At 38.6% G+C, this 25,667-nt stretch overlaps 1 protein-coding gene across 1 annotated transcript; it reads left to right on the top strand.

Moving 5' to 3' along the window:
* The first annotated feature begins 1,865 nt into the window (after positions 1-1,865).
* LOC128690280 (uncharacterized) lies at positions 1,866-24,070 on the top strand. Its single transcript, XM_053778885.2, has 7 exons — positions 1,866-2,038; positions 9,375-9,481; positions 9,846-10,006; positions 17,449-18,043; positions 19,129-19,384; positions 19,952-20,227; positions 23,211-24,070. The coding sequence occupies exons 2-7, from the start codon at positions 9,378-9,380 to the stop codon at positions 23,397-23,399; spliced, it is 1,581 nt and encodes a 526-aa protein (XP_053634860.2). The 5' UTR covers positions 1,866-2,038; positions 9,375-9,377; the 3' UTR covers positions 23,400-24,070.
* Positions 24,071-25,667: the final 1,597 nt, after the last annotated feature.

Here is a 25,667-nt window from a genome sequence, read left to right as displayed (position 1 = left end):
GAAATGCCTAGCAATGCTAGGTGTTCTAGTGGTACACTCTGTAATTATTATTTTACTACATGTAAACCACACAGTAACCAAATTCTGTAAACTCAGCATTGTAATCCTTATAGAGAATAAACTTTGAATTTGAATTTGAATTTGAATTTACTCTATTCCTATTGTATCTTCTTTTATTTAAACTGATTTTCACATAATTGAGTTACTTAGCTGTTTTAACTTTTAAGGTTTAAATAATAAGATATTACAAGAAAGTTATCAAAACATCGATACCAGTTAGAATGCAGTTAGAATGATAACAAATTCTCACTACAGGCAGCACACTCCACCAATATTCAATACATTAAACCTACTCACCATACAAAACATCCATACTTATTACTGCACCTATTACATACATAGAACACTTAACTCTGATATTAACCCTCCCCTCAAACATCTCCTTGCCAACCTCAACAGAACACATGACCATAACACAAGGCACAGATCACTCTTTGATGTTCCTCGTGTCCATCTCACACTATGCAAAAACTCAATGCACATAAAAGGCCCTAAAATCTGGAATTCATTACCTGTAAATATAAAAGAAACACAACCTGTTTATAAATTCAAGTCTCTTCTCAAAGATTACTTACTCACCCAAAACCAAATAAATACTGAATAACTGAACATTATAAATTTTATATCTTAAATGTTTCTCACAATTATATCACATAAATGTTAAACCTAAAACCCAATCTAACTTTATTATTTTTTAAATACACTACCTAACAGAATCACTACCTAACTGAATGCAACCATATGACCTGTCTTTGTAATACTCACTTGTGCTTTATAGTTATCTGTTTACATTAATGTTTTATCACTGATTTCATCATTGCTTAGTAGCAGCGCTGTATAGTCCTTGTGGCTTAGCGCTTCTTCTTGATTATAATAATAATAATAATCATTGCTTAGTTAGTCTTAAGTTAATTTTAAGCCAGCCCGTAATGCTATGCATAGTATAAGTGGCTTTGGCATACTGCTCTTATCTGTATTTTTTTGTACCTCTGTATGTGTGCACAAATTGGAAATAAATAAATAAATAAATAAATAAATAAATGCCTAACCCTTCTAGGGTAGGGTAGGTGCCTGAGCCCGAGCCTTTAGCTCATAAGACTGTCATTTCCATTTGCCCCCTTGGGGCGGGGATGGCAGACCAGAGAGGCCTAGCTTGTGGCTAGGGCTGGAGACAGTTGGTCCCAAAGATGAGGAGGTACAGTACTTGTGCCTCCTCCCATGGGAGACTTAGGTCTCAGACACTCCCTAAAGAGGGAGCCAAGGCCGGGCCACCACTTGGAAAAGGCCCGGGCCGGGAGAATACCGGCTAATCTTTAATAATAATAAGTTATCAAAACTTTGGGGCCCAGTCCCTGGACCCATTATGTATCTCTGTAATCCTTTGACTACCGCCCAAAAGATGGGTATGGGGTCCATAATAATGACTGGTGTGAGTCGCATCCTGGGACAAACCTGACATAATTTACCAGAAATGCTCTGCATAACAAGCGGCTTTCTATATAGTAGTATGCCATTTATGTCAGCTAGGACTGTATACCTAGTGGTTTAGCGCTTCTTTTTTATAATAATAATAATAATAATAATAATAATAATAATAATAATAATAATAATAATAATGTACACCTTGTGCATGTACTTATAGAAATAAAGATATTTATTATTATTATTATTATTATTATTATTATTATTTTATTATTATTATTATTATTATTATTATTATTATTATTATTATTATTATTATTATTATTATTATTTTATTATTATTATTATTACTATTATTAGTAGTAGAAGTGTTGGTAGTGAGGGAGCGCGTGCGCGTCACCACCACGTTGTTGTTGTCTCAGCTGATCCACAGCTGCTGTAACACATCTACCTCTTCTACTAATCCGGCCTTACAGTGTCCATATATGCTGCCTAAGCAATACATTTTTGGCTGACCGGGATAATAAACAGTAGAAGCATTATAACTAATGTGAGAGTATGTATTTTGATTGTCTAGTAGCACGGTAAAAGTGTAAAAAATTAGCTTTAACGTCTCGTCGCGTGGCGTGGATAACTACCATTGTTACTATACAAATTATGTTTATTTCGGTGGCATTGTAAAAATTGTTGAGATGCTATTGTCATGGTACAGAAGTAACATTCCCAAAAGTAGGTAACAAAGAAGAGAAACGAGGACGAAAGCAAAGGCAGGAGATGGAAATATAGTGGTAGAATATAGTGACGTATGCAAGACAGTGCGAGGGTTATTGCGTTTTATTCATGTATACGTTTAATCAATCTACCATATATATTATCAAATCATATGAGGAGAGATGCTGAGGGAGAATAATTTAAGGTATTTGGATTTTTAACCTGGAGGGTAGCCACCCAAGGTCACAGGGGACTGTCTGTATTATTTCCATTGGGATTGCTTAATTTTCCCCCTCAGGATGTGACCTGCATCAGTCAGCTAACACTCGGGTACCTGCTTACTGCTAGGTAAACAGGAGTAGCGGGTTTCAGGAAACATGCCCAACGTTTTACGGGTGCCGGGGATCGTTGCCAGTTCAGGGTGTAAGATAAGGACTATCAACCAAGCCATGAACACTTAATTTTAAACCTATAATGATATTATATAGTAAATTGTGTAGAGGTTAATGCAGGATAACCCAATAATTTAATCACTTTGATGTATTTCCATAGTCCATAAAAATAATAATTATATTTTTACAGGTATATATACTGCTGTGCTGTATAACCCTTGTGGTTTAGTGCTTCTTTCTGATTATAATAATAATAATAATGATACAGGTATATATAGTGTATACAGGCCTAGCTGGCATCAGTGACACTATAGAAAGCTCCTTTTTTGCACAGTATCTCTGGCAGTTTAGGTCAATTTTGTACCCAGGATGTGACCTACACCAGTCAGCTAACACCCAGGTACCCATTTTACTGCTAGGTGAACAGGGACAGTAGGTGTCTTAGGGAAACATGACGGTAGGAGACTTGGACCTGCCTCGCATGGGCCAGTAGGCCTTCTGCAGTGTTCCTTCGTTCTTATGTTCTTATGTTCTTAATGTTTCCATCCATACTGGGGGTCAAACCACGGACCTCGATGTGTGAGTTGAGTGCTCCAGCAATCGAGCTACGGGACACATGTATCACATAGTTACATGCTGTAGTTTTACCCATATAGATGTTAATAAAAGTGAATCAAATAAAAAATGAAAGTACTGGGTTAGAAAATAATTGTGAATGTTTTTCTGCAAGAAATCTATGTCCTTCCTTATTGCAGCTTTATTTATTAGGTATTCTTTGGCTTTATTCCTAACTTGTTTTCTGCTAAAATTTGTCTTGACACAGTATACTGGACTGATTATGATTAGGATTATACAGCACCTGTGGGGGGGGGGGATGTGGAAGGTATTCATGCTTAATTCAGGGAACTGGAGCACAGTCCATTTCCCTAGATCAAGAGCCCCTCACCACCACCAAGGAACCTTCTCTGAGGGTAGTACTGGACTGAAAATTTTATACCCACCACTCTTATTTTGGCACCCTCCTTGTACTTCAAAATATTTATTCAGCACTTTTGTAATGGAGGCTGATAATACTGATTCTCTATCAGACCTAATAAGGATAAATTGTTGACCACCTGCAGTACTTGATTTAGCAATAATTTAATGCTGATTCTCAGTTTATTTTGACAAAATATAGTCAAAGATGTCCAGCATGAGGTGGGCTCTGCTACAGAGAAAGTTTCATGTTGTGCAATGGGATAAACAAGATAACCTAACGTATATTAATGGTATACAATACCAGCAAGTTAATGAACAGTATGCATTTACAACACTTAGGTATCTGTTGCCCAAATGTTTTGCCTACACAACAGGCTTCATAAGCCAGATACAGGAGAATATACCACTGGAGATAGCGAAAGTGGAGATAATTTGAAGTGATCAGTCTGTCAACCCTGATAGAAGGTCATCATTCACTTAGAGTGAAGTAGAGGCATAGGGCCAGACCTAATATTATATACATATACGTAACTTAACATAACCCAACATAAGACAACCATGCTTACTCTGTTAAGTAGTATGGAGACAACATTATTCATGGAAGCAAAAGGGAGAGTATAGTGGTGTATATGAGAGTACAGTGGACCCTCATTTTTCAGCCATAATCCGTTCCAGAAGGTTGGCATAAATTCGAAGCAATATTTCCCATAAGAATTAATGTAAATACAATTAATCCGTTCCAGACGCCCAAAAATATTCACAAAAAAAATACATTTTTAAAAGATTAATTTTAGTTTTACATACACAAAACAATGAGAACTAAATAAAATAAACATTTAAATCACTATTACATACCTTTATTGAAGATTTGTTGGCTTATGGAGAGAGGGGAATCCCCCTCCATAAGGACTCTCTGGGGTTACTTCCCTCTCTGCCTGCTATACTCCCTGCCTCCCTTCCACACTCCCTGCTTCCCTGCTACACTCCCCTCCATGCTACATTCTCTGCAAGCCTGCTACACTCCCCTCCATGCTCCACTCCCTGCATGCCTGCTACACTCCCCTCCATGCTACACTCCCTACCTGCCTGCTACACTCCCTGCCTGCCTGCTACACTCCCTGCCTGCCTGCTACACTCCCTGCCTGCCTGCTACACTCCCTGCCTGCCTGCTACACTCCCTGCCTGCCTGCTACACTCCCTGCCTGCCTGCTACACTCCCTGCCTGCCTGCTACACTCCCTGCTACACTCCCCTGCTACACTCCCCTGCTACACTCCCCTGCTACACTCCCCTGCTACACTCCCCTGCTACACTCCCCTGCTACACTCCCCTGCTACACTCCCCTGCTACATTCCCCTGCTACACTCCCCTCCATGCCTGTTACACTCCCTGCCTCCCTCCCACACTCCCCCTGCTACACTCCCTGCCTCCATTCCACACTCCCTGTTTCCCTGCATGCTTGCTATGCTCCCTGCTACACTCCCTGCCTGCCTGCTACACCCCCCTGCCCACAGTGGCTTATTTCACAGTCGCACTTAATAAAAGATGCCAAAAACAATGGATTTTAAGGAAATGTTTGGATGAATGCACGGAGTATATGCTCACTCGCCAACAAAAGGAGACTGACTCTCCTAAACATGGCATCCTGGGCTGACACATCTAATATGGCTGTTGTATGAGGCAACGGCCGAAATGCAGAGCAAAATTTCCGCCGAAAAACCTGCCGATAAACGCAGCGGCGGAAAAACGAGGTTCCGCTGTATAGTGGTACCAATGCTCTTTTATGGGTGTAAAGCACGGGTGGTGAATGTTGCAACAAGGAGGAGACTGGAGGCAGTGGAGATGTGTCTGAGGGCATTGTGTGATGTGAATATAATGCAGAGAATCCATTGCTTGGAGATTAGGAGGAGGTGCAGGGTTTCCAAAAGCATTATCCGCAGGGCAGAGGAAGGGTTGTTGAGGCGGTTTGGACATTAGAGAGGACTGGATAAAATAGAATGACTTGGAGGGCATGTAAATCTGTAGTAGAAAGAAGGTAGGGTAAGGATTATCCTAGGAAAGGTTGGAGGGAGGGGGTAAAGGAGGCTCTGTATGCGAGGGGCTGGGACTTCCGGTAAGCATGTGTGAGCGTGATAGATAGGAGTGGAGATGAATGGTTTTTATGACTTGATGTGCTGTTGGAGTGTGAGCAAAGTAACATTTATGAAGGGATTCAGGGAAACCAATTAGCCGAACTTGAGTCCTGGAGGTGGGAAGTACTGTGCCTGCACCCTGAAGGAGTGTTGTTGATATTTTGCATTTTTTTTTTAACTGTAGTGTAGACATGCCTCTGGCAAGACAGTAATAGAGTGAATGATGATGAGTGTTTCTCATTTTTCCTGTTACCCTGCTTCGATGGGAAATGGCCAATGTATTAATAAAAAAATTATAAAAATTACTCTGTTATCAACATAGATGAAAGTATCATATGTTTGTTTTCTGTTTATTTGCCATGATGCAGTATTCAGCATTTGCACCAAAATAAAGTTTTTGTTTTAGCTAACACTTCCCAAAATATTTGCATGTGAAATGACTGTTTATTCCTTTATTTGTATACATTGAATGTAATACAGTGGAACCTCAAATTTTGAATATATCTCTTATCAAACTCTCTGCTTTTCAACCGCTTTTTTTTTAACCAACTTTGTCCCTATTATCGAGCTTGCCCCTTCTTTCGAGCCACTGGGTACTGGACCTGTCCGCCAGCCCGCTCTGTCTGCCTCCCCGCGCAGGCGCCGTGAACCAGTCTGGCTTTGTTGATGCTTGAGTGAACACTAACCTGCAGTCTCATTCAAACATTTTACAATTAATTCACTGTGTTTAGTGCTTGTGGGACTGTGAAATAAGCTACCATGGGCCCAAAGAAGCTTGCTAGTGGTACCCCTGTGGTAAAGAAAGTTAGAAATGCCAAAGATGTGAAGAAGGAAATAATACAGATGTATGAGAGTGGTGTGCGACTTGTTGACCTTGCCAGGATGTACGGGAATAACAAGTCAACCATCGCTTCTATCCTGGCAAAAAAAGAACAAATCAAGGAAGCTGATGTTGTGAAAGGTGTTGATATGCTAACCAAAAAAAGACCACAGACAACTGATCAGGTTGAGAAGTTGTTGCTGGTGTGGATCAAGGATAAAGAGATGGCAGATGATAGTGTTAGAGATTTGTGCCAAGTGGAATGATGTCCAAATGTTTGTGGAGAAGTACCACCCTGAGCAAGCTGAAACAAGCCATCTTTGCAACAAGTTCAGTGACAGAACCATGTCCCATTTTAAGGAAATCTTAGAGGCACCAGAAACAGAGGACTATGGACAGTTATTTTGTGAGACAGGGGTCCAGTGACTCTCGTGCTGGTCCTAGTGGCATTAAAAGACAGAGAAGGGAAGTAACCCCAGAGAGGGCTTTGATACATAAAGTCCTTATGGAGGGGGGATTCCCTTTCCAAACACTAACCCCAACTCCCTCTCTCCTCCTCCCTATCTTCCAGATGCCATCACTAATCTTCAATAAAGGTAAGTAAAAATGTTATTTTATATGTTTGTTTAAATTTATTGATAATTGTACACTATATTTGCTGTGTGTATGTAAAACTATAATGGAATACTATCTATAAAATGTATTTTTTTGTGAATATTTTGGGTTTCTGGAACAGATTAATTGTATTTCCATTACAGGTCTCCCTCAACATTTGCGTTTTCAACTTTCGCGGGCTTCACACATTCGCGAATTCCCAACCACCAAATTCCCAGCTGGCAAATCATATTTAAGTTTACCGCCACGAGTCCTTACTACCCTCCCTCCGACCCCTGCAACTGGCAGCCAGCCCTCCCACCACTGTGTGGTGAGTGTTTTGTTTGTTCATTATTTGCTATTAAACTACAGTATAAATAATGTAAACCCATCCATGACTGCATATTAGAATGGCTATTCGGACAGGTATTGGAAGGTGACATCATGTGTTTACTCTTGAACACAGCAAAGAATCAAACATTTCTGCTACTGCTAATAATAATAATAATAATAATATTAATATAATAATAATAATAAATACGATAGAATTGAAGAAGGAAATTGTAAAAAAATACGAGGGCTGAAGCAGTGGTGGAGGAAGTGGTTGACGCATCGTCAGTGTGGCTTTGTTTATGCTGGGGTGAGTATTAGTCTCCATGCTCTTCCAAACATTTCACAATAATTCATTGTATTTGGTGCTTGTAGATTGAGTGTGACTGGAGTGGTAGAGGCAGTGATATTTACTAACATATATGTTATAAATAATAATAGTACATTATGAATAACATTTATTATTATTATAAATGTTATTAATATTAACATGTACTATTATTATTTATAACATATATGTTAGTAAATACCACTGCCTCTATCACTGCCTCTGCCACTGCCTCACCCACTGCCTCACCCACTGCCTCACCCACTGCCTCACCCACTGCCTCTACCACTGCCTCTATCACTGCCTCTATCACTGCCTCTACCACTGCCTCACCCACTGCCTCACCCACTGCCTCACTCACTGCCTCACTCACTGCCTCTATAACTGCCTCTACCACTGCCTCAACCACTGCCTCAACCACTCCAATCACACTCAATCTACAAGCATCAAATACAATGAATTATTGTGAAATGTTTGGAAGAGCACGGAGACTAATACTCCAGCATAAACAAAGCCACACTGACGATGCGTCAACCACTTCCTCCACCACTGCTTCAACCCTCGTATTTTTGTACAATTTCCTTCTTCAATTCTATCGTATTTATTATTATTATTATTATTAATATGTATTATTATTTTTATTATTATTATTATTAGCAGTAGCACAAATGTTTGATTCTTTGCTGTGTTCAAGAGTAAACACATGATGTCACCTTCCAATACCTGTCTGAATAGCCATTCCAATATGCACTCATAAATGGGTTGACATTATTTATACTGTAGTTTAATAGCAAATAATGAACAAACAAAACACTCACCACACTGGTGGGAGGGCTGGCTGTCAGTTGTGGGGGGTCGGAGGGAGGGTAGTAGGGACTTGCAGTGGTGGAGGCAGTGGTATTTAATAACATACATGTTGTTAAGGCATAACGTATGTATTTAGTACAATTTATGACGGTTTCATGTATTTTATGATTGTTCATGGTTCAACAAGTTAAGGAAGCAGTATTGTATTATATTTCCCTACAATATATTGGGCACCAAACATTTACAGTTTTTCAACATTCGCGAGGCTCTTGATCCCCTAACCCTCATGAATGTTGAGGGAGACCTGTATTTCTTATGGGAAATATTGCTTCGCCTCTCAAACTTTTCGACTTTAGAACTAGCTCCTGGAATGGATTAAGTTCAAAATTTGTGGTTCTACTGTACATCATTATAACTTACTGCACATGGAATTTTTAGTGCATTTTAACCATTCAGCTGCCACTGTCATAAATTTATGCCAGCTGGGGAAAATGTCATTGACACATATTTCAACCAAAACTCTAGGACCTCCAAAATGGTTCCAACTGACCTGGTTAGGATTATACCAGAGAAAACATAAGCATCATAGGTGTGCTCAATTTTTTAAGTACTGTACCTAAAGGAGCAGTGATGGTGTTCCTGTTCCTACACCGAGTGTTTCCTAGTGTGGGCCACTAGGGGCTCTTGACAGCAGAAATAGGTAATAATACATAAAAACTGCATACTGTATCCATGAGTTTGATATTGACCTCTATTTTGTATTGATAAAGCTAATTAGAGAACCACTTTTTCCCATTGCAGATAATGTCCAGTGAAAGACTAGGGTGTGTTGCTTTAAACAGCATGCCGTTCTTATCTCCTGATTTGCCGTTAGAAACAATGAGCACGTCAGATATGTTTGACACTAGGTAACTTTCAGTTTTATTTTTAGTCCTTTCCATCCTCTTTCTTCCCTCCACTTAATGTTCTGTGACGAAGGCTTGGGTAGAAGCCAAACTATATTTAAAAAAGTTAAGCATGAAAGATAATTTCACTTAGCTTAGCTCTTCATGCCATAGATTCAGTATTTATGAACATAAATTTTGTCAATCTGAGAAGTCATTTTGTATTTTGAGAATATTTTGTAGTTCATGGTTTACTAGTCTGTGTGGTAGGCAATGATCTTGCTTTAATTTAAATGTTTGACAGGTGCATACTGTTTGTCCAAGTTTTTAACAATATTTTATCAATGTAGTATTGTATATATAGGAGTAAAAATTATTCTCATTTCAGTTGGGACTGTTCTTCGGGAGTGGACAGTGAAATTTCTGATGCAAACATTGCTCCATCACTTATTCCTCCAGAAGTAATTGATGACAACTTTTTTGTTTGGAACACTGAACATATTCTACAGACAAATCTGTTTGAAACAGAGTTAGAGACTTGTTTTGAAGGTGTGTTATTAGTCTATAAGTGCCTTATTTGACAAGATCTTATGGTCCCTAATGATACCAGTATTTTTTATGTGCTAAAAATACTTGGTGCAGAGGAAACCCTTGTTATAGACCAAATTTTACCTGCAAAGTGGGCTTTGTTAAGTTGTAAAGGAGTAGAGTGACAGGATGTTATATGTATATAGATGGAGTGAGGTGGGATCCTCTCTGGCAGTACTCTAAGTGAAAGTCTGCATCACCTGTAGGATGTGAGTGGGTGTTGAAATCACCTGATGCATTTTTGTGCCCAAGAGCAGTTTAGTCTGTATTCTGTGGCTCAGTAGGTATCCCTCAGCTCGGTTGATTTCTCACTTGCCTCTCACACTGAGTGTCCACGGTTCAATCCTGGTTTGTGTGGGGCAGTGGACCACCAGTAACAACAGCCTGGTTGACCAGGCAAACACCAGATGAGCCTGGCCCATGGCCGGGCTCCAGGAGTAGAAAGAATCAGAATTCATCAAAGGTATGGGTGAAAATGTGGGGTGTTTCCATACACCTGCTGTCCCTGTTCACCTAGCTGTAAGTAGGTATGTGGGTGTTAGTTGACTGGTGTAGGTTGCATCCTGTGGGACAAGATTAAAGGACCCCAGTGGAAATAAGACAGTCCTCAATGATGCACTAACTTTGGTTATCCTGTGTGGCTAACCCTCCAGGTTAAATATCTGAACCTATCTTATTTTTTCATAATCTATGGTATGACAATCCTAAATGATCCTTGATGTTGATTCAGAACACTGTCTTCTTGCCTTTTGATTTTTCTTAATGATTAGTTTTACATGTGTCCAATTCATGGACTATTTCCATAATTTACAGTTGTGACCTCTTTGTTTTTCCTCTTGATGGTGGTAAAAAAAACTTTAACCTTTTCACTGTCTCCCATGTAGATTAGTTGTGCATCACTGGTGCTCTTGTCATTCATGTAGATCTGCATTTTAAGCACAGCTCCCTTAGATATGCTGTGAGTGGTGAATTTTGGCCTAGAAACGAGTGAATGTGTGTGCGGTGAGTGTACACAGTATAAAAAAATTCTTGCCTCATACAGTGCATGATGGGAAAACCAAACTTCTGACCTTGCGTTTGATTAAAAGTATCAGCCTAGAGTTATTTTCTATGGTGGTTTTTATGGGTTTATTAGCTGTTTCTTATTATCAGTGGATAGAATCAAAAACATACTCTTGTGATAGAGATAATTTTGGTTGTTTCAGACTAGAAGTAGCTTGAAATAGAGCTTAAAGCATCAGAAATACAGTATTAAATTTTTGTCCATTTTTTTTCCTGGGGATATATAAGAGAGTCCCCTCTCAAGATCCTCCAGTCTGTTTTATGGGTTGTACTAGGTTTTATTTTATTTATTTTATTATCACACTGGCCGATTCCCACCAAGGCAGGGTGGCCCGAAAAAGAAAAACTTTCACCATCATTCACTCCATCACTGTCTTGCCAGTTATTGCTTCAATTATTGAAATGGCCAAAACCATGACCAATCATTCTTGGTTAGATTTAATTATCTGACAATGGAGTAAAATGGATTTTATGTGTGAGAAATTCATTAAGGAGGGCAAATGTTGTATAGGAGAAGCCTAGTGACATGATTAATGAACAGATGAACTGTTGCTTTAGTGGCTGGAATGTTTACACTTTATTTTTAACTTTTGAATTTTTTCTTTAACCCTTTCAGGGTTGACAGGCCCTCTCCCAGACTTGTTCTCAGGGTCAAAAAAATTAAAAAAAAAAAAAAAAAAATATTTTTTCTTATGAAAAGATTTTTTTTGCCATCAATACTTACTGAGATATGGAGGCATGAAGTTGACAGAAAATGAGCTGCATAGGGCATCATCGCCGACTGCCGGTCACCCGGTAATCTTTTATTTACTTTTTTTCTACTTTTTTCTATTACTTTTTAATTTTTTTTATTAAGTAACTTTTATGGCCTGTGAGACCAATATGAACACTATTTTGTAAGTTTCTTCTCTTTCTATACTACACAATAACTGCACAAACACTGTTGTCACTGTATTGTTTACAAAACTTGTTTACACAAACGAACAATATGAAATGTTGTTTATTACTATTTTTCTATATTTTATATACACATATACAGTCAGAGGACATGTTTCTAGAAGTTCTGCAGCCTGTGGAAGTTTTTGAAACATGGTGTCATGCACAGCAGGTTTTACACTCCTCACACATAAAACGTGTGTTTCTGCGTTGTTGTGGGCATTTTGTTTTTTTGTATGTGCACAGACGTAACACCTCTTCTGAGCCTTTTTCTTGAAAGCAGTAGCAGGCAGTTTTATTAGGAAGTGATCACCATGCTTCAGACAAGAAGATAGTTGTTGATAATTTAGTGGGCGGTTTTCTATTGCAGGTGTTGTTCCTTGGTACTTGAATACTATTTGTCTGATGACAGACAAACAAAATTTGCTATATGGTAGTTTGTTTCTGGTCCTCATCTTGTACATATTATAAGCATTGAGCATGGAAATGTCCAGAATATAGAAAGAGTTTTATGTACCACTTATAACTCTTGCGAACACAATCAGCAAACCCAATCTGCATGTCACATTTGTCCACTGAGTGCATATAGAGGGTGTAATCAATCACAGCTGCAAGTTTTAGAATGGGTTCATTGGTGTGTGCATTCTGCCTGCCAGTGCTTGTCATTTCGTTAGGGTGAACTGATGACAACAGTGTGACATCTCGTTTGTCATGCCACCGAAATGCCATGATGTCATTGGCAGCAAACACCTGCACCTCACCTCTACAAGTGCCAGTATCAAACCTGGGCATGTGCTTACGATTTCCATGCACTGTGCCACACACATTTATCATGTTCACTCGCAAAAAATCACTGAGCAAGGGGCTTGTGTACCAGTTATCAGTATATAATATATGCCCCTTACCAAGATATGGCTCCATCATTGTTCTAACCACATCACCAGAGATGCCCAATAACTTCCTGGTATTTTGCAATGTATAACTTCCAGTGGACACAATAATGTCCAATACAAGACCACTGTAGCAGTTACAAGCACAAATAACTTTATACCAAAGCGTTTCCTCTTGCTTGGTATTTTTTTTTTTTTTATTATCACACCGGCCGATTCCCACCAAGGCAGGGTGGCCCGAAAAAGAAAAACTTTCACCATCATTCACTCCATCACTGTCTTGCCAGAAGGGTGCTTTACACTACAGTTTTTAAACTGCAACATTAACACCCCTCCTTCAGAGTGCAGGCACTGTACTTCCCATCTCCAGGACTCAAGTCCGGCCTGCCGGTTTCCCTGAATCCCTTCATAAATGTTACTTTGCTCACACTCCAACAGCACGTCAAGTATTAAAAACCATTTGTCTCCATTCACTCCTATCAAACACGCTCACGCATGCCTGCTGGAAGTCCAAGCCCCTCGCACACAAAACCTCCTTTACCCCCTCCCTCCAACCCTTCCTAGGCCGACCCCTACCCCGCCTTCCTTCCACTACAGACTGATACACTCTTGAAGTCATTCTGTTTCGCTCCATTCTCTCTACATGTCCGAACCACCTCAACAACCCTTCCTCAGCCCTCTGGACAACAGTTTTGGTAATCCCGCACCTCCTCCTAACTTCCAAACTACGAATTCTCTGCATTATATTCACACCACACATTGCCCTCAGACATGACATCTCCACTGCCTCCAGCCTTCTCCTTGCTGCAACATTCATCACCCACGCTTCACACCCATATAAGAGCGTTGGTAAAACTATACTCTCATACATTCCCCTCTTTGCCTCCAAGGACAAAGTTCTTTGTCTCCACAGACTCCTAAGTGCACCACTCACTCTTTTTCCCTCATCAATTCTATGATTCACCTCATCTTTCATAGACTCATCCGCTGACACGTCCACTCCCAAATATCTGAATACGTTCACCTCCTCCATACTCTCTCCCTCCAATCTGATATTCAATCTTTCATCACCTAATCTTTTTGTTATCCTCATAACCTTACTCTTTCCTGTATTCACCTTTGCTTGGTATGTACTGCTTAAATGAGGGTCTTCCTTTGAACAGAATCAAAGACTCATCAGTAACAAGTTTCCTGAAGGGATAAAAATATATATTGAATTTCTGTTTCAGATAGACAAACACATTCCTAATCTTATATAACCTGTTGTTTATGTCAGGCCTGGTTTTGTCTGAGAAGTGAAGCATACGTAATAGTAGCACAAATCGCTTCACTCGCATTATATCACTGAAACCTGGGGTTGCAATCAGACGGTCTGCTGACCAGTATGATTTGACACTGTGCTTATACACATGTGGCATAAGCATTATTGTGGCAAAGAAAAGATACTTCTCAGCCACAGTTGTCTCCTTCACTAGTGAAGGCATGATTTTGGTGAAAGTATTGCGTTTGCCATGGTGTACTCGAAGTATCTGTTGCATTCCCTGACAATAATTTTCATCAGGGGTTCGTCAAAGAATAACTGGAAACATTCCCGTTCAGTGGCATTGTTCCCAAGTGTACAAGATGACCATATTCCACTTAGAGTTTCATCAAAGTGATTAGGATTGGGAACAAAATTGTCAGCTTCCTGCCAATCCCAGGTGTGGTCTGCTGGTGGGTACTGGATATTGACAGGTGGTTGTGGTTGTGGAGATTGTGGTTGTGGAGGTTGTGGTTGTGGAGGCTGGTGTGGTGGGTGGGTGGGGGATGGTGGCCTTTGTTGTAGATCAGCTGAGGCAGTGGTGTGGATGGCAGCATGGCCCACTGCTGGTGCCTCATGGCTGGCACCACCATGCACAGAATCTTGAAACTCATCTTCACTGGCACTTCCATCTGTATTAGAACTCTCACTGGGGAACAAAAGTGTCCCATTTCGCCGAGGAGTGAGGAGTTTCTTACCGCGAGGCATGGTGAACAAGATGTACTAAAATGGCGTTCCCACAATGCACCACTAGGTCCCAGATTTTTTCTACCACACACACCCATTCTCTCACATCTAGGCCTACCAGCCTTTTCCTGCTTGATTTGAAGGTGCTAGAATTTATACATACTAGTATGTCAATAACCCTAGCGCGTAAGCCGTACTAGTATGTCGGAAGCCCTGAAAAGGTTAATTTTGTGCAAAACTGGCCAAATTACCAAAGTCTGTGCACATTATATGGTTGTTCAGACAATTGAATGGGCAGTTTTTTGTGTTAAATCACTAGAATAGAAGGCATACTAGTGAAATAGCTAGGAATTGGACCGAATTAAGCTTTGGAATTGTCTTAACCCTTTCAGGGTCCGTCCCGTAGATCTACGGCTTCACGTTCAGGGTCCAGACCGTAGATCTATGCCATGAGCTCAGCTCACTCTGATAAGCTGTGAGTGGTAAATTTGGGCCTAGATATGAGAGAATACATCTATGTAGTATGTGTGCACCACATAAAACAAATCCTGCAGCACACAGTGTATAATGAGAAAAAAAACTGAGACCGTGATTTTTTATTAAAACAGCGACTTTGTAGTGTTTTATCGTATATTTTTTATAGTTGTATTTGCAATTTCTTGGTCTCATTTGATAGATTGGAAGACATATTACAGAAATGTAGATGATTTTGATTGATTTTAGTACTGGAAATGGCTTGAAACTGAGCTCAAAGTAGCGGAAATGTTAAATTTTTGTCCGTGTTCAAGAGTAAACAAACGACCTCACACGTCTGATACACGCCAGCTGGTGGGTCTAATATACATTCACAAATCTGATGATGATATTTATACACTTATTACAATATTGCACAACAGTAAATCTATTTTTTGGTTTGAATAAAAATTCATTATGTGAATAAAAAATCAAAATGGAATTCATTTGTAAAGCCTGAAAACATAACTAATGAACAGAGGAAATGTTAGTTTAGTGCCGGGAATGCCTGCATTATTTATTCTGGACCCTATTTTGAAATTGGAATATTTTGAACTTTGTGTTAAATTGGCCAAATTACCAATTTCCAATCACTTTATTTTGTAGTTGAAACAGTTGATTGGGCAATTTCTTGTGCTCAATCGATAGAATAGAAGTAAAACTAGTGAAATAGCTAAGAATTTGGTCGACTGGAATAATGTAATTGGCCTAAAATGGGAGTCAAATTCGGCAAAATCGCCGATTCATAAATATCGCTGACACATCAAAATTCGCAAGGGCATAATTTCGTCAATTTTCCATCGAATTTCGTACTTCTTGTTTTATTACCTTCAGAAAAAGTTTCTCTACCATTTCATAAGAAAAAATAACAAATTATTTTTTTTTAAATTCTTGGACACAGGTGCACCCTTTGCAATTTGTCCTCTGGACCCTGAAAGGGTTAAAGTTGGATTCAAATTGTGTGAAATTACGGAATGCACCCAGGCCACCAACTTTGTGTCTACATAATTCCATAAGTTTTTTCCATCATATTTTGCATTTTTGGTGTCATTATACCAACAAAAAAAAGATTTTGTACCATTTCAGAAAATATTTTTTTTAATGTTGGGGGTTGCAACAGTGAAAGGGTTAACCGCTTTCACATATTTTATAACTTTGTGTAGCTCCATCTGTACAGACTAATTCTGCAGTCTCATTAATCTGGGTTGCTAATTTGACATTCTTTTTAGATTATGCAGATTGTGATTTCTTATCGAACACAGTTTGCCTCTAGTTCTTGCCTTAAAATTTTTAATCATTCCTTCTAGTTCTGTTTTGTACATAGCTCATTTTTTTTTTCTATGTCCTGGTGTGCCTCTTTTTTTCTATAGTTTTTTACAAGATCCTGCATGTCTTCTAAGCATAAGTATATATTTTGTGTAGCAACTATTAGTGGATTTGCAGTCTGTTTAAAGAAGCTTTTCTTAATTACTTGTGTAACTCTTTTATATTCTTTGCCAGATCAGATACAACACTTGTAGATTTCTAGTTCAGTCAAATGTTACTAGTTTAACTGATCTGGAAAGGTGAAGTTTTGAGTTTGCATGTATTCCTAACTAAAGTGGCTAAAAAAGCTCTGCAAGAACCATGCAAGGTTTTATGTACAGCATGTGAATCATGTGGTGGGTAAATAGATATTATTTTTTTTATTATCACACTGGCCGATTCCCACCAAGGCAGGGTGGCCCGAAAAAGAAAAACTTTCACCATCATTCACTCCATCACTGTCTTGCCAGAAGGGTGCTTTACACTACAGTTTTTAAACTGTAGTGTAAATAGATGTGGTTCCAAAACGTCCTGACACTAAAGAATTTGCTTCTTTGTGTTAGATATACTCCCATATTAATGTTCATATTCATTCTGACTTTTAATTATATGCCTTAACAAGTACCATTATGCCTATCATGTTTTTAGGATCTTTTAATAATACATAGTTTATTATAAATGCCTGTACAGCAGTAATTCTTATTTTTCAGATGACATTGCCGTACTGTCTCCAGTCAGTTCACTACATGCAAAGGAAGACATCAATTTCTTTCACAGTGAAGATAGTAACATGTTAAGTCCATCTTCCTCTTCCTTAACTCTCACTTCATGTGCACTTCCTCAGTCACCTTATTGTTTTTTGGAAAATCTGGAAGATGTTCAGATTTCAACTTCCCCTTCATTACACATGCTTTCAAGTCTTGCGAACTGTTCAGTGGTCTCTGCATCTTTAAGCTGTATACTGCCTGATAATGTGTTCAGTGAAGAGTTACAGAACTCAGAAGCCCATTCCTCTAGACATTTACTACAAGAGAGTATCAGTAAATTGAATTCAAAGGCAGAAATTAAAGGATGTGAAGAGAGGGCAAGTCACCCAGGAAAACGTACAAAGGTACTTCGGTCTCCTCTAGCGACATCATCCCAGCTCTCATCCAATAATAATGTGTTATTTCACTCCATTGCTGACGTTCCTCATAAGAAACAATTACCTTCCACATATCAGCAGTATAAGGCATCCACTAAAGAAAATGGCATTTCTCCTAGGAAAAAAAAAACCTCCAATATATTGGATAGTAACATGAAATGGTGAGTTTTTATACAATATATAAATGTGAACTTTAGGATGCTTTAAAATTTGTGTGTAAATATCAGAAACCTAAATAAAAAATATTAATAGATGAGACTTCTTGCTTCTCAGTGTTTTAGATTGTAGTTATCTGATATGTGTGTGTGTGCATCAAAGATTTGGAAAAATCCATTATGTGCTATTGTATTCTGATACAAACAGCCTTTCCATCTTATTTGTATACCCTTCTTTTGAGGAATGGGGTGATTCAAATGCAACATGGCTGCTCATCCCACTTGACTGTATCCTCAATTTACAGTGAGTCAGAACTAATACTCTCCTTTGTTCAGCTGGTGCTAGATTGTCATTCATGAACATACTAGTATGATTTATAAAGCAGGGCTGGTCACTTCATTCTCTATATAACATTATAAAACAATTTCTTCTTATGTTATTTATCACAATCTGCTTTTTTTTTTGTGCTTCTCTATATACATGTATGTATATTTTATGCTACATTATCTTAATCATTACAAGAATATCGTTTTCACAGTTTGCTTTGTTTTCATCTCTAGTACCTTTCTCGTTTTTTATTTTAATGATATATTTTTTGTTACTTATTCACTTCTTCATGGGGAAGTGGAACAGAATTCTTCCTCCGTAAGCCATGTGTGTCATAAAAGGCGGCTAAAATGCTGGGATCAAGTGGCTAGTAGCCCCTTCTCCTGTATATATTACTAAATTTAAACGGAGAAACTTTCGTTTTTCCTTTTGGGCCACCCTGCCTCGGTGGGATACAGCCGGTTTGTTGAAAGATTTATTCACTTGTTAAGACTTAATAAGGACCTTGTGTAAAAATGGTTTATTAATAATACCATTTTTTACACACTTCAAATTTAGAATCTTCTAGCTTTATTTATATGAAAAACAGTATACTGTCTAGTTAAATTCTCTTTATATATAAAAATATACCAAGTTATGCATGTAAATGATTTTGTGTTTACTTATTTTTTAAATTCATTGTGACTAAATGAACAGAAAAATCAGTTTTTATATGGAAGAGTTGGGCAGATATTTTTAATACCTTATTTGTTTTTGTTACCAGGAGTGAGCTTGATAGCAGTGAACAGTGGGCAGTCGGTAAAGGAATAGGAGTTATGCTCTCCCAGTCTTGGGGTATTCGAGAAAAACTTAATCTTTTAAATATTCTCAGTTCCACATCACCAGATATTTCTCTCACTTCAGGTGATACTGACTTAATATCTAGTCTAGATGATGAAAAGTTAGAAAGAATACGCCTTTATTTAAGAGGGCTAGATAACATTGATGATAATTCTACAAGCAGATTACCCATTAACAAGGTAAGACAGTTATATAGCATGTAATTTATTCTTTGTTTAAACCCCACTTATTGCATATTGTTGTTGGTTTTCCTGCTTTATATTTTTTTATAGTAAAGTACATTATTAACTCCATACCTGATCAGTTGTTTTTGCATAGCCAAGTTGGCCTTCAAATTCTAAGTCAATTTCTTGCATATTGTTGTCAGTAAATTTCTTGATTTCAGTTATTTAGGCTGTGTGTGGATAGGTTAGATTGTAGTCAGTTAATAAAAATAACAAATTATAACGTGCAGCAATACAAATAAATTTAATGTTACATAGAGGTGATAAAAATTTCTCCATGGGGAAGTGGAACAGAATTCTTCCTCTGTAAGCCATGCGTGTTGTAAGAGGCAACCAAAATGCCGGGAGCAAGGGGCTAGTAACCCATTCTCCTGTATATATTGCTGAATTTAAAAGGAGAAACTTTTGTCTTTCCTTTTGGGCCACCCTGCCTTGGTGGGATATGGCCAGTTTGTTGAAAGTAGAAAGAAGTTATAACATTTTATGTAACAAAATTTTTAAGCTAAGTTTATTTTTTTTCAGTATGGTAAAGTATTACAAAAATACAATAATAAGAATTATTTAAGGAGGAATGAAAGTTTACAGTGCAGCTCAAATGAACACAAAATCCTGGGAGTTGGAAAAGTTGAAGACAGACCTAACATGAGTGAGGGCATCAACTTAAAACTCACAAAGACTCAACATTCAAGAAGGTTTCCTAGACATGATCCGCTAATCATGACTCACCTGTCTTCACATACCAGGAGCTCCAAAAAGAATGCTACTCAGAAATTTAAGCAAAACAAAACAAGGAAAAAGGTAACTATTTTTTTTTTTTTTTTTTTTTTTTTTAGTAAAAATATTTTTCTACATATAGGTAGTGTGTGGTGATTATTGTACCTGTTTCTATCTACAGGAGCAGAACTGTGCTTGTACTGTTCTCTCTGCAGTATTTAATATTGCATGTAATGTGTTTAAGTTTCCATATTAAACACTTTCTCTTTTATTCCATGAAGAAAATTTGTTAGGAAATTTTTTTTTAGTATCCTTTCAGTGCTGCATTTTTTTTTTTTTTACTTTACCTTTCAACACTGGCATCTTGTTTTCCCTTATGAGCATGCCTTCAAATCATCTTTACCTGTTTGTCATTGTTTTATGATCTTGCATGCATGAATATGAGCATGTCATTACCTGTTTGTGTTTACCTATTGGATTTGGGTTGAGCTCCAACTCTCAATAACTGTGATTGTATTTCATCTTATTTCTTTGTCTTCTGTGACATAGGACTTAGAACTTTGATTCACAATTTGTTTTTCCTTAACTCAGGTACCAGTTTTGATGTACAGTATTCCATTGTACTTAGAACTTTGATTCACAATTTGTTTTTCCTTAACTCAGGTACCAGTTTTGATGTACAGTATTCCATTGTACTTTCTTGAGTTTTCCTTGTATTTTCTATGTGCAGGGCCAACATTAGTTCTGACAAGGCATAGATTCTTCAATGAGTCTTTGTTTAACTTCCTGAATGTCAGGCTTACACTTGCAAGCTTATCGTGTGCTTCTGCTGCTAAATGTTCTTTTTATGTATGCTTCAGAGGACAGGTGTAGGATAATGGTTATTCCTAGAACTTTGTTTCTGTGCTTAGATTGTACTGCATGTGTGTGTGTGTGTGTGTGTGTGTAAATACTAGTCATTTGTGTGTGTGCATGTGTGCACTTGCCTTGTTATCTTTAAAGTTTCCACATTAGTCAGCTGCTTATCAGCTGTTGCAATACATAAAATCTATCTGAACTAACTTATTAAAGATAAATGCCATTATCACTCCAAATCCTTGTATATTTTTCTCTGTTGGTAGAGTTGTCAGCATTAATTTTGTTCTTTCCTCTCTTTGTTATTTTAATTATCCTTTGTTCAGTGTCTTGGTTTCAGCTAATGCATAAGCAGCATCTACCAGATAATTGCATGAACTGATTACATTATATATACTATATGCTTGACATCAGCATTATGTGACCTTTGGTTACAGCCTTCTGTGGTTCCTTGTAGTTTTCATTCTATTCAATTCTTTTCATTTTGCTGTTTTTCTTCCTTCCCAATCTAGAGCACTTCACCATCACTCCAGCTCTACACTTCTCGGCTCTGTTTTAGGCAGAATTCATGTAATTTATGCAGAATTCATTTTAATTCTCTGGACTGTTGTTGGTCACATCCTGAGGAGTGATACACTGCTCATCATTAAAGTCATACCATACCCTGGTAGGTTTTTGGATCAGGCAGTTATTATGGCCTGGCAACTCATAGTGGGTTGTCTCAGGATTCTAAGTTCTTTCTAGGCTTGTTTGGTGGACAGTTTTGTGTCCATGGTCCCCATGTGCCTTGTGGTTTCAAGGGCCGAGTTTGTCAGACATTTTTGGTTATTAACAAATAATATGGGCAGGAGTAAGTCATTGACCAAAAAGATTATTGCACAGACCATTGGGTTACATAACGCAAGGCATCAAACAAAAGGAAATAGTAGAAGCCATCTATGTGCATGAGTGCTGATGACATGCCCACACCAAAAGCATATCCAGGGAAGCCTAGAAAAATGACCTCAGTAATGTTAACTGTATTAACATACGTACCTAGAATTGCTCAGTAATCATTTGCCCAAATCTTTCACATAGCATGGTGCAGTGATCTTTATATACATGAATGGTATACTGTTCACGACCATGGTGCTCTTAACACCAACTTCAAGGCCGAGGGACTGATTACTTCATCCTTTGTATATAGTTCTACTGTCTTCTAATCATGTCCTAGAATTTGTATTGATAAAGCCACTGGCTGGCAAAACGTCTACAATAAAGATACCCAGGTGTTGCACATGTGTCTAAATTTTTCAAGTGATCTTTATACAAAATAGTGCATCTTGCCACACAATGAAATCTGTTATTCAGTGACTTTGTGACTGTGAGGTACCTTTCTTCGTTGACTGGCCATTGAGAACTTCTGGGTTGTGATAGAGACCATTTAGGGTAAAGATGTCAGTCACTCCCACAACTGTCTACCCATTACTTAGGCCAGTTTTCTCTGGGAGCTGCTGAGTCAGGTACTCTGCAGAGATTCAAATCCTACAGCATATCATTCTCTAACCTTTTTTTATCCAACCATACAGCCAGGTCGTTTTGCTCTCCAGTTCAAGAGATTGGAGGATCAAACCTCCACGTTTGTTTTCCCATGGCTCAAGGATACCATCCACAAGTCATGGGAAATTTACCCCAAGAAACCCTGAAGAATGTATATTAACCCTTAAACTGTCCAAACAGATCTACGTTCACATGCGTAGTGCTCCAAAAGTAGATCTACATTTTTTTACATATTTTCAAATATAACAAAAAAAAAAAAGTAGATTCAAGTTTTTTACACATTTTCAAATGTAAAAACAAAAAAAAGGTCTACGTTTTTTTACATACTTTCAAATGTTGAAAAAACGTAGATCTACGTTTGGACAGTTTAAGGGTTAATCACTTCTTAGATGGTTGAAGGATATCCTAAAGTGCAAGAGACAAACCTTGCAGTTGTAGCTTTAGAAGGGGCTAGCATACTTCAGTGATGAGCACTTTTATAGTGCTGTTTTTAGGGGTCAGGCTTTTAAGTTAGGTTAAGTAGACAGTTTGTGGCCCTTAATAATGAACTCTGACAAAATCAGCATAGAGAATGGTACAGAAAGATAATATTATTAAATATTTCCTACGATAAAAACAAATTAAGAAAAATATTACTAAATTTTTCCCTAATTTTCATGTATCTTTCTTTTAGTACACTTCACCAGATCTGCATCTGCAATATATAAGAAGCAAAAAAGAACACAGGCAGTTAATGAAAGAAAAAAAAAGTGGACTTTTTGAGCAGGAAGAAGTTGTGCTTGTATCAACAACAACTTACAGAGAGAGTGTGCAACAGTATGATCACAACAAAGATGAAGAAGAGATAGATATTTTGGGATAACTCACAGCTAGGTTTATTGTCTTATTGATTTCCTTACTTTTTATGTAAGCCTCTAGAACAAATCCCAAATAGGGTTGTTGTTGATTGATATTAAATCTAACCATTCCTGTATTTTTACCAAAACAGACGTAATTCACAAGAAAAATCATTTTGCAGAATTTTTTGTATGGTATTCTTCGTACATTATATGTGCTAAAAGATACTTAACAGTTCGCAAAGAGGCAAAATTATTTAGAGAGAGAGAGAGAATGTTTATATACTAAAAGATAAAAAATACACAAGTTTATCCAAAGATGTAAGCTGTCAATGGTGCTAATAAAGTGAAGATATTGTTTTAAATATTATTATGCCAGTATGAAAGGTATATAACTTGCTTAGGATATAGTATGAAAATTTTCTGCCAATCAGTGGGAGAAAAAAATAATCCATATTTTGGAAAACTACATGGATGGATTTAACAAACTTTACTGATGTAATGTATTTAGTGTTTACCATATTGTCTACTTTGATAAAGCAAGTTGCTGTTCTTTATGCCATATATAGTTACAAATTCAATTTGTAACTGATAAGTAGTATTTATATATTTTTTAGAAGTGTGAAAGAGTTCTCATTTTTGTATTTTACAGTATGAAATCTGATGAGTATTAATAAACACTTGAAATCCTATAGAATTCATTAACCTATGATGTTATACTAACTCAAATGTACCTGAATGTTAAGATCGTTCTGAAGCAAGACCTCTTCAAGGGGGGCTCCTTGGCGTGGTGAAGAGGCTCTTGGTCTGAGGAATTAGACCTGTCTGTCTCCTTCCTCAGACCGAACCTAATTACCCCCCAATCCCCCCTTCCCTATCCCATCCTCCCCTTTTTCCTTTCCTCCTCCTCCTCCCCACCCCTCCCTTTTGCCCTTACTTTTTTGGCCTTTGGAATTTTTTCCACAGGCGTGCTAGTTCCTGGGTAGGGGAAAGGGTACCAGGGTCCATCCCATTCCGTTGAGGTTCTTGGCGGTGGCGTAGTTTGCCGTGGAATCTAGATCGCCTGGGGATGTCCCAATCCCTCTCCGGTATCTCGGAGGGTGGCTTTGGGTGTCTTTCGGGCGACGGGTATATCTCTGGAAGCCACCTTTTGGATTCCAGGGGTGGTGGCCGAAGGAGGTATGCTTTGTGAAGGATATCCAGCCGCCCTCTCTTTTGTCCACCGAGATAGCTCGGCAGATGTGAGGTTGCTATCTCCGATTGCTGGTTTACTGGCATGATGGGTAGGATATGGCACGGGTTCCATGCATCTGTGCTACTGGCGGTGCTGAGGTCCTATTGGGCACGGAGGGAGATTTCTAGCCCTTTCATTCCTCCTAGGAACTATCCCTCCCTGGTCCCCCCTTTTTTTATTCTTTTTTTATTTTTATTTTCTTTTCTTCCTTTTTTTTCTTAAAAACAAAAAGAAAGAAGTAACCTAACCATGGAGTACCCGATCCATGACCCCGCTAACCCCGGGCCCCTTATTGTTACCGCACCCCGTTCTGACCTCGCCTCATCTTTTGGCCACTCTTCGGATATTCCTAAGGCCCCTGTACCTCTTGCTGGTGCTGTTTCCTCACCCGCTTCAGGTACCGGGGCTTCCACTGACTCCTTTGATTTGTCTGACCTCCGCTCTCCTTTGACTATGCTTCCGGCTTCTCCCTCTACGGTGCGGCGATTTTCGAATCGCCAGCCCGTCCCATGTCGGACCGACTCTGGTCCCACTTCTAAACGTCAACGACAATCTCCTAATGATGTTACTTCATTACCTTCCCTTTCTACTCGGAAAAGACCGACACGTCATGCACTCCCTCTCCGCACTCGGTTTCAAACCACACAATGGACTAAATTCTTTACATTAAGACCGACTTCTTCTACTGCGTATCTTTCCGACCATAGTATTGGCAAAGCGCTCCTACGCCACGTTGGTAGAGATATTTCCTTTCATGCTCTTAAGAGTGGTACGCGCATCATCACAGTCCAGAATTCTACTCAAGCTCATAATCTTTCTCTTCTTGTGCGTCCTAAGGATGGCGGTACACCCTTTACCAACCCACGGGACGTCACCAACGCCATCAGTGGATCTCCTTTCGGCAAGGCTTGCATAGATGAGGGCGTCCAACAACTCGGTAGGGGTGCAGCCCTAAGGCTCCGGCTCCATCATCAGTCTTTTCTGGCTAAAAATTTGCCACGAAATGCCATTCATGTTCTGGGTAGGTGGAATGTTTGCTGGGAGATCCACTCCTCAATCC

This window comes from Cherax quadricarinatus, chromosome 32, assembly GCF_038502225.1.
Source record: "Cherax quadricarinatus isolate ZL_2023a chromosome 32, ASM3850222v1, whole genome shotgun sequence".
NCBI lineage: Eukaryota > Metazoa > Arthropoda > Malacostraca > Decapoda > Parastacidae > Cherax > Cherax quadricarinatus.
Note: the sequence above shows the minus strand (reverse complement) of the source record. Positions and strands in the feature narration are given on the sequence as shown.